The sequence below is a fragment of the Cucurbita maxima genome, unplaced genomic scaffold (assembly GCF_002738345.1).
Source record: "Cucurbita maxima cultivar Rimu unplaced genomic scaffold, Cmax_1.0 Cma_Scf00025, whole genome shotgun sequence".
Lineage (NCBI taxonomy): Eukaryota > Viridiplantae > Streptophyta > Magnoliopsida > Cucurbitales > Cucurbitaceae > Cucurbita > Cucurbita maxima.
This window is the reverse complement of record NW_019272041.1, coordinates 3,134,525-3,144,394: the sequence shown is the minus strand read 5'-3', so window position 1 is coordinate 3,144,394 and position 9,870 is coordinate 3,134,525. Positions and strand designations below refer to the sequence as shown.

General features: G+C 36.0%; 2 protein-coding genes across 3 annotated transcripts in view; both read left to right on the top strand.

The window, feature by feature from the left end:
• Positions 1-1,070, top strand: part of LOC111498578 (protein ROS1-like) — a 9,531-nt gene extending 8,461 nt beyond the window's left edge. Inside the window, exons 16-19 of the mRNA XM_023149868.1 lie at positions 28-93; positions 180-294; positions 364-402; positions 727-1,070. Of these exons, the coding sequence (XP_023005636.1) occupies positions 28-93; positions 180-294; positions 364-402; positions 727-845 (339 nt within the window). The 3' untranslated portion in view covers positions 846-1,070. The remainder of the gene's footprint in view (positions 1-27; positions 94-179; positions 295-363; positions 403-726) is intronic.
• Positions 1,071-2,985: 1,915 nt separating this feature from the next.
• LOC111498580 (serine/threonine-protein kinase CTR1-like) overlaps positions 2,986-9,870 on the top strand; it is an 8,766-nt gene continuing 1,881 nt past the window's right edge. The window contains exons 1-13 of one of the 2 annotated variants that reach the window (XM_023149874.1): positions 2,986-3,754; positions 4,787-5,088; positions 5,169-5,310; positions 5,526-5,629; positions 6,285-6,493; positions 6,799-7,206; positions 7,352-7,392; positions 7,550-7,618; positions 7,713-7,813; positions 7,949-8,030; positions 8,170-8,268; positions 8,618-8,686; positions 8,783-8,914. In XM_023149874.1, the coding sequence (XP_023005642.1) occupies positions 3,185-3,754; positions 4,787-5,088; positions 5,169-5,310; positions 5,526-5,629; positions 6,285-6,493; positions 6,799-7,206; positions 7,352-7,392; positions 7,550-7,618; positions 7,713-7,813; positions 7,949-8,030; positions 8,170-8,268; positions 8,618-8,686; positions 8,783-8,914 (2,328 nt within the window). In that variant the 5' untranslated portion in view covers positions 2,986-3,184. Of the gene's footprint in view, positions 3,755-4,786; positions 5,089-5,168; positions 5,311-5,525; positions 5,630-6,284; positions 6,494-6,795; positions 7,207-7,351; positions 7,393-7,549; positions 7,619-7,712; positions 7,814-7,948; positions 8,031-8,169; positions 8,269-8,617; positions 8,687-8,782; positions 8,915-9,870 lie in introns of both variants that reach the window. The other variant, XM_023149873.1, reaches the window with a different exon arrangement.

Genomic DNA, 9,870 nt, shown 5'->3' with positions numbered 1-9,870 from the left:
CCCCCCCAAAAAAAAAAAAAAAAACAGATACCATGCCGAACGGCAATGAGAGGAAGCTTTCCACTGAATGGTACCTATTTTCAAGTCAATGAGGTAAGGTTGAATACGATATATACAATGTTATCCTGTTCTCCTTTGAGGCTTGGTGCCACAACTAACTATGACTATTTCCTTTGTAGGTATTTGCGGATCACGAGTCAAGCCTCAACCCAATAGATATTCCTAGGGACTGGATATGGAACCTTCCTAGGCGTACTGTGTATTTTGGGACCTCCATACCAACAATATTTAAAGGTTCCTCATAGAACATATACCTCTTATAATATGATTACTTAAATAATGACAGTTCTTTTTATCCACCAGGTTTATCTACACAAGGCATCCAACACTGTTTCTGGAGAGGTACCTATTCTTCAATTTACTGCTGTATCTATATTTGCTATTAAGAAATAGAATATAGTTTGCTATGTAACACACATATATGTAAACATTTGCAGATGATATATGAACAAGTTTAACATTTATAAATAATAAAGTACGAGGTTAAAAATGTAAGAATACTAGTAGCAATGTACACAATTTTAGAAAATTTGAGCATGTAGAAAATTTGAATTGAATGGTTATCTAATCAATTTGAACGATCGTGTCTAACTTGTCTGAATCCCGGCCAAAAAGAGATTTGAGAAACCATCTATTTTCACTCTAATGTATCCAAATAATTTGCAGGATTCGTCTGTGTAAGAGGTTTTGACCAAAAATCAAGGGCACCCCGACCTTTGATGGCCAGGCTTCATTTTCCAGCCAGCAAATTGAACAGAGGAAAGGGTAAGACAGGGGACCAATAAGAGGAGTTGAAGCCCAAACCAGGATGGCACGAACAACATAGCAGTAAGAAAAGAAACATTTAGTGACACCGCATCCAACCCATGGCGAATAAGTTAGTATCCATTTGTAAATTCTTGTCTTATACGTACGTGATTAACGGGATTAGAATTAGTCATTTCAGGCACAAATCCGAACCATTCATATCGACCAACACTAGCCATGAATTATTTACTAATTTCTCTATCCAAGATGTGAGATACCAGGTTAAATAGCATACAGCAGATCACATCAGACTTTCATCAACTAAAAAGAAAAAGGCAGATGGAGCTAGTACGGTTACTGATCATCAACTAATTAACAAACTAAAAGTAGTCGAATTATCTAGTAATGAACTCCACAACTTCGTAAACAACCACTGGTTCTAAAATCTTAAGCAGCAAGGCGTTGTCAATTTTATTTTGATGGCACAAAAATCAAATTTCTTGCAACGGAAATTAGATGAATTGTATTTGACGAAGCATGTCGCAATTATCAAATAAACGGATCCCCGACAAATTTCAACTAGAGCTAGAAACATCTTTATAAAACCACTATTTCAAATCGAGAAGCATACCTTGACTCATAATGTATGCTGCAAGCGAAAACGCAGATGGAAAACGAACCACAGAGGAATATCAATCTGAAGAACAAGCAGATTGAGCTCAAACGATTACCAATCATCGAAAAAAATAACAGTATCCGAGTTATATAGCAATGAACAAATCTTCCGCAACTTCCTAAACAACCATAGATTCTGAAATATTAAGCCGTTAAACTGGAGACAATTACTTTAATAGAACCGACATCAAATCTTCAGCAAAAGTACAAATAACGTGAGAAACTAAATTGGATTAGACGAAGCAGGATACGATTATAAGATAAACAGATCTTTAATTTGACTAATTTCAACAAGGCGCTTGAAACATCGTTGAGACTATTCTTTCAGATGAAGAAGCGTACCGATTCCGAATGTGTAAAGCGAGTGAGAGCGAAGAGAGATCGATTCGCGGATGGAGATCGGACTGAGGACAAAGCGGTGAAAAGCCAAAGATGTGAGAAAGCGGGAAGAAAAACAACGAGAGAGAGAGAGAGAACGTGATAAAAGGGGTGTTCTTACCTCTTGCCGCCAATTTCTTTTTTATCCTTCCCGCCAAGTTATATTGATTTTATTTTTTTAAGCACTTTTTTTAATTAGACGAAATTGATAAAATACCTCTCATCTAAATTTTATATAAAAATATTCTTAAATTTTAAACCAATAATAATAATAATGTAAAATTTTAAAAAATAATCTAAAAAATACTTTTAAATTTTAGAAATAGTTAAAAATAAATAATTTTTAATATTTTGTTTAAAAAGTATCTCAAAATTTCAAAAATATTATTAATATTGTAAATTTTTTTAAAAACTTAAAAAATAACTTCAATTTTTTAAAATTTAAAAAATATTTATATTATTAGTATTACGTTTCAAAAAATAAATATTTTTAAATTTTGAAAAGTAATACTAATATTTTAAAGCTATATTTTTTTTTAATTCTTATGTTTCTACCCTTTCATTTATATATTAATTTAGATATTAATGATAAAAATATTAATAATATTTATTATTATTATTTTGTTAAATAAGAGTATTATAAAAATGAAAAATTAAGAATTGTAATGTATTTTTAAAACAAATATTAACCATAAAAATATTTTTTATTTTTAATATTTAAGAGGGTTATCAAAAATTTTAATTTTTTAAGAATATTTTATATTAAAAGTCAAAATATTATAAAAAATATTTATTTAAATATTTTTTACCACATAAATTACTTAAATATTTGTAATGACATTAACGGTATGTAATGCCTAATTTTAAAATATTTTAATAATTATGTGAATATTGTAAGGTATACTTGATTATTATTTTTATTCCTTAAAAACAATTAAACAAGCGATTTGAACACAGAAGCAACCAGAAGATACAGTCGAGCGCACGTGTAAAAGCAACGTGCGAGTGCGAGGGTCGTAAAGAATTTAAGGCGCGTGGACTGGAAATGACTTTCGTCCTCCCGAATAATATTACCGCGAATTAGTATTAGATCTTCGCCAAAATAAATTAATTAAGAATTTATTGGAAAAATAGAATATTACGAAAATGCCACTACGCCTAAAAGTTCCTGTATGGTTCTCAGCGTCTCTCTCCGACAATCGAATTCCAGAAAGAGACGCACACCGGAAAGGTGAAAAATCGAAGGGAGGGAGTTCTTCATCGCTTCGATGGTGGATTTTTGGGTCCAAACGGAATCCAGTTGATCGGAATTCTCTGAATCTCGATGGAAATGCCCGGTAGAAGATTGAACTATACGCTTCTCAGTCAAATTCCAGATGACCAAAACAGTGGCGGTCCTGTCAGAGCTTCGTCATCGTTGATCGAATTATCATCGGGAGAGTGGAAGAACGACAAGAGGAAGTTGGAAAGAGGATTGGATTGGGAAGCTGGTGGTGATCACAGGGCGAGCCAGCAGCCGCAGGTGAATTGGATCGGCAATATGTACTCAGCCTTTGGTTTGCAGAGGCAGTCCAGTGGAAGCAGCTTTGGAGAGAGCTCGATATCCGGGGAGTATTATGCACTGACACCATCGACTACAGTGGCTAATGAGACGGATGATGTGCTTAGGATTGTAGGCGATTCAAGAGCTCAGGTAGCCGGGACTGGAGGATGCTTTGGTAAGAGCTGGGCGCAACATACGGAGGAGAGTTATCAACTGCAGTTGGCATTGGCGCTCCGGCTTTCCTCAGATGCGACTTGTGCTGATGATCCTAATTTCTTAAATCCATTTCAGGATGATTCAGCTTTAAGGAGGTCGATTAGCTCTGCTGAGGCTGTGTCACATCGATTTTGGGTAGAGATTCTTTTCCATCTATCTCATGTTCTAATTCGTGCTTATGGTTTTTTATTTTGGTTTTGTTGCGTTGACTTCAATGACAATGCTAATTCACGTTCTGTTTATTCTGGCATTGCTAGTCTAGATATCACCTAATTCGTTTACTGTCCCATATTTGGGTCGAATCCTGATTTCCCGATAATAGATTCAAAACTGCTAACGTTGAATTATAGGGCACAATGTAGATCTCTGACGATAGTCCGAGCTTGAGTTTATATCTATACTTAAGAAGTGTGTTAGACTTTTGCTGTAGATGTTACTGAAGCGGTTTAAGCAATTGGTTGCTTCCTAGGAGAAGGCTTATGGCTGATGAAGTCCCGAAAGGGGATTATTGATCTGGGATGTGGTAACAGATGAAGAAAACCCAAGTTTAGTTTATTGTTTTAACGTGAAATTTTTGTTGGATCTCTGGAATTTACATCAAGGACGTTTTCCTTGGGGCAACGGTGCTGTCTAAGCTGAAGTACTATTGTGAAAGTGATGGTATAAGTTTGGAAAACTGATAAGAGTTTAAGATCCATGTTTTGTTTACCTTCTTCTAGTTTTTGTGGTTAGTCTTTAGTGGTCAATGTGCTAATTGGTTAGCTTCAACCACCTGACTTTGTTATGCCTATATTTATTTGAGAATGGAAGTTAGCTATGTGCTATATCCATTGAAGTATTGGACACCCCAATTGTTTGTCAATAGGTCGATCAGTTCCTAATTTATTAAAGTTGGCTGGATTCTACTCTGAGCCATGGAAGATATAAAAGGAATTTATCAAAATTAGGTTAGGTTGTGAAAGCCGAGATATGAATGAGAAATGCTAAATATGGAAATTTAACTGGTATATTTACATGTGTGGCTAATATTGAAGATCTGACCTTTTTTTTTTTTTTTTTTAAATTGTAATATCATTGAGAATGTGGTAGAGGAACATATTCTTTGGGCTAGCAAAACAGAGTACCATTTTTAAAAATGATGTTCTGTCGTGTTATTATATGGATCAGGTGAATGGCTGTCTATCATACTTTGACAAAATTCCTGATGGGTTTTATCTAATCCATGGAATGGATCCATATGTATGGACTTTGTGCACCAGCCTGCCTGATAATGATCGCATGCCATCAATTGAATCTCTAAAGTCTGTTGATCCTAGCACAGATTCTTCAATTGAAGTTGTTTTGATTGATCAGCGCACTGATCCCAACTTAAAAGACCTCCAAAATCGTGTCCGAAGCATTTCTTGCAGCTCTATTACCACAAAAGAGGTTGTAGACCTGCTTGCAAAACTTGTCTGTAGGAGTTTCGGGTGAGACATCCACGCTTTCCATTTGAAAACTTGTCTATTTCATTCAACACCAATAACTTCCTTTTTATTGTTATCAATAGTGGCTCGGTTTCTGGAGAAGATGTGTTGGTGCCCAGCTGGAAGGAGTGCAGTAATAACTTGAAGGAGACCTTAGGCTCTGTGGTTGTTCCTCTTGGTGCACTCTCTGTAGGACTCTGCCGACATCGTGCTCTTCTTTTCAAAGTGAGATCTCAATTTTGCTTGCTTTGTTGTTCCTGCAGTCCCTTTATAGTAATTAATTTCATATATTTCTTTCTGCTTGCTTACTGCTTTTGGCTTCTGGTAAACTTGTAATCTTGTTTTTTTCAATTTGCATAGCTGCTATTTGATACTATTTACATTATCAAGTAAATCGATATAGTTCAGGGTTCACTTATCCAAGAATATGGCATTTGCAGGTGTTAGCTGATACAATTGATTTACCCTGTCGAGTAGCCAAGGGCTGTAAATATTGCTCGTGCCATGATTTTTCTTCTTGTCTTGTGCAGTTTGGGTTTGACAAGTATGCTCTCTCTGCAATACTTCTTGAGTTCTATAATGTTTACAGTTGCATTAAATGAATATGCAGTTCAAACAATATCGTTAAATTAAGCTGGTGCCTGCCATTAATTGACATATAATAATGCAATTAGAAACTATTTTATTCTTCATTGCATTCGAGAAAATAATTACTATAGGATAATAAAAGAGCAGGGATCCAATTCAGATCAAAATGAGTTATAGACAATATCACGGTGAAAATTGCTAAGTGGGGCGAGATATGCAGAAAACAAAATGACTTGGAGGCAATGGTTAACACATTTTTTCACTGGTTTTACTCACCTTTGAAATTTTGGTTTCTATGTTGTCACTTATTTTGTTTTCTAAGGTGTGCAATTATTACCTTAAGTTCCTCTTTTAATTTTAAACGTATATATTGCACTTTACAGTGACAACCCCCCTCAAATTGACCCATTCTTGTTTTTCCTAGCTGATTTTAAAAAAAAAAATTGCAATCATTTTTTGCCATCTATTTAGATCTTTGCAGATATGGATGGTGGAAAGGTTGTGAAACTGATTATGAACATATTGAAGAAATAGCCTTAATTTTAGGAATAGCTTGCAACAGTCCCTCAGTATTAATACAGTTGTATGTGGTGTGATTATTTTCTTTCTAGGGAGTATCTGGTTGACTTAATTGGTAATCCTGGTTGCTTATATGAGCCTGATTCGTTACTCAATGGTCCCTCCTCCATTTTGATCTCCTCGCCATTGCGATTTCCACGACTAAAGCCAGTAGAGGCAGCCATTGATTTCAGGTCACTGGCTAAGCAGTACTTTGCAGATTGCCAGTTACTTAATGTTGTTTTTGATGAATGTTCCTCAGGTAATTATTTGACTCTTCAAACTTTAATTTAGAACTATGCAAATCATATTTTACAATTTTATATTGCATTTTTTTCTTTTGAAGTCCTTGTTGTAAGTTATAACCAGAGTAGCAGATTTTGAGGCTAAAATAGTATTTAGAAAAGGTCATAGTTTGTATGAAATACACCGGATTGTATAATTCTTGTTATGGCTTGCACTTACTTTTTCTTACTCTGACAAAACTTTTGTCACACTTGATATTGCCAGCCTTTCCTGCATATTATTTGTTTGTGTTGACAAGTTTTTAAGTTACCATCACAGAAGTTACTATGGATGGAGAAGATGGTGCACTTCCCTTGTATCCAGAGCAGTTTGATAGGAAGTTCACAAACAGAAGCAACCAAATGCTTGTCACTGGTGTTCATGATGAAAAATCCATTTTACTGCATGGGAAAACTTCGCAGCCTAACTCCCAAGACGGAGACTTCCAACGATTTAAACCGCTACAACCAACTATCCTGGTTGAGGATCCGATCCCCCTAAAGTACAGCCGTAGAAATGTGCAGTCACCTTTTGATATGTCCCAGCCAATGATGGATTTTACTATGGACGTAAGGTTTGCGCAGGGAGGTCAGCTAATACCAAACACTCGGAGTAAAACACTTCCCCTTGGTGCAGAAGATTTAGACATTCCATGGGAGGATCTTGTTTTAAAAGAAAGAATTGGAGCAGGTATGTATCCTGCAAATTTTGAAAAAGTTCTGGATTTTTGAATATGATAGTTGGCTCATAACAAAATGAAGTCAATCCTATCTATAAAACTCATTGCAATTAATATTTTAAGGTCATTCTGAGTGTATTACGGGTCTAATTTCAGGTTCCTTTGGAACTGTACATCGTGCTGATTGGCATGGATCGGTGAGTAATGTGAAATGGTCGATGATTATAATTTCCCAAAAATAGTCTACCATGCAAGCATGGATTTAATAGTGTACCATGTGAAATGGTCGGTTCTTAATGTAATTATGATGTGTTCGCCACTATTATTTCTAAGATTCTATCATGGGCATGTCAGGAAGTTGCTGTGAAGATCCTCACAGAACAAGACTTCCATCCTGAACGTGTTAATGAGTTTCTGAGAGAGGTATTCATTGGTGGAAATCTCAATTATATGCGTTCTAGAGGCATGGATTATTTTGTTGACTCTAGTTTTGTTTTTTCTTATTTTTGCATGATAGGTTGCTATTATGAAATCCTTGCGACATCCTAACATTGTACTGTTTATGGGTGCCGTGACCAAGCCACCAAACCTGTCCATTGTCACTGAATATCTATCGAGGTATTCTTTTACCATCTTCATTCTCCTAATCAAAGTTGAAAAAGTTAGCATCAAATATTTAGTGAATTTATTAGGTATATTCCAAGACAACCGATAGAAAAGGTTTGAAAGTTGAAGAATTTGTTTTATTTGCAGAGGTAGCTTGTATAGGCTTTTGCACAAGTCAGGTGTTAAAGACATAGATGAAACACGTCGGATAAATATGGCTTATGATGTGGTATGTATTATTCTAGTGACTCACCAAATGTTTTTGAGTAACCCCCTACCCCGGGTTTTTATCTTGTGCTGGTTGTTTACCTTCATTTAAACATCATCTATCTTTTGGCAAATGGCTCGGTCATTTGTTTTTTATACAGGCAAAGGGAATGAACTATCTCCATAGACGTGACCCTCCAATTGTTCATCGTGATTTAAAATCACCAAATCTTTTAGTCGACAAGAAGTATACAGTAAAGGTAGATAAATTTCAAACTCAGCTTTAAAAATGTTTCTTCTAGGGGACACTATTTTCCTGGCCCTCTATCTCTTGTTAAGTTGATTCTTTGCTAGCATGAGCTCCGGATTTCTTTTTTGGTCCATCAAAACTGTATACTCTTTACTGGTTCCTCATCTACTCGTTATCACTGTTGATAAACTTGCAACTCCTAAAGTACATGTTATGATTGACAAAACAGAGCTCGAGTTGGAGTCCAGGAAGAATTATTTGAGAGCATGTTATTTTTTTTATTTATAAATAAGAAACCTGAAATGATGTCAGGCTCTGTTGCCTTTGTGATTCAAAATTTTCGTTTGATCTCTGTTCAGGTTTGTGATTTTGGTCTCTCCCGCTTAAAGGCACGCACATTTCTTTCATCAAAATCCGCGGCTGGAACAGTGAGTGCTTCGCTTTGTAGCAATATATTGCCACAGTATCACCATGCATGCAAGCTGTCTATGCAATTTCTAATATTTAACTATTCAATTTGTTAGCCTGAGTGGATGGCACCAGAAGTACTACGTGATGAGCCCTCAAATGAAAAATCAGATGTTTACAGCTTTGGAGTGATTTTGTGGGAGTTGGCAACTTTGCAACAGCCATGGTGTAATCTAAACCCAGCTCAGGTTTTTATTTTTCCAATCTTCTTGTAGTTAAGTTGTCAGATAAGAAGATATCAAAAGCAAATGTTCTCTTTAAGCTTTGATCTTTTGTATGTCTTGTCGATTGAGGTTCCTGGCTTAAAATATCAAACATCCTCTCTCTCCAAAGATAAATGGAACTTCCTTAACGTAATGATTTACAAAAATAAAAATGAAAATAAAGGGAGAGCCCCCAAACAGAAGAGGGTTACAAAAAGCCCCTCCAATCAGCACAAATATCATTTAAAGAATAACTAGAAAACATAATGCTAAGCTTGTACCGTGAGGCGGCTGTGAAGATTTAGTCAGTAAGATATGTGTTGTTTCTTTCCTTTCCACTAAAGAGTCTGCTGTTCCTGCCTAGCCAAATATCCCAAAAGAAGCTCTGGATGATATTGATCCAAAGTATTTTAGCCTTCATTTTGAATGGGTGAGATACCATAAGAGATTGGAGGTTCGAGGAAACTTTTTTGTCCGTTATCAAGGCCAAACTAAAAAGGACTAAGATGTGGCTCCAAAACAGTGGGGAAAAGTAGCAGTGGGGAAAGAGGTGCTCTTGAGTTCGTTCTGGTTGCAATGAGACTACCCTTGCAATTTTCCTTAAACACCATAGGTTTAGTATGCAAACCAAAATTCGGGATGGAATAGCCGTTCTCAAGAATTTATCGGTCTTTCCTACCAGAAAAAAGTCATTTAACTACCAATTTGTCAGTCTTTTCAGAGCAAAATTTCCTGCCGCATGACATGACCTCTCCATTTTTACCGTGTGAACTTTTCATAGATGAATTTCTATTAGGCTTGTGATAAAAATAACCCAATATCACAACAATGATACCCTGAAAAATAGTGGAGAATGGATTTGGTGGAGTTCAGTTTCTACCGCAGAGTTCATAAAAAACTGCGATGATTCCTCCCCCCACACCCCCCCCCCCCCCCCCCCC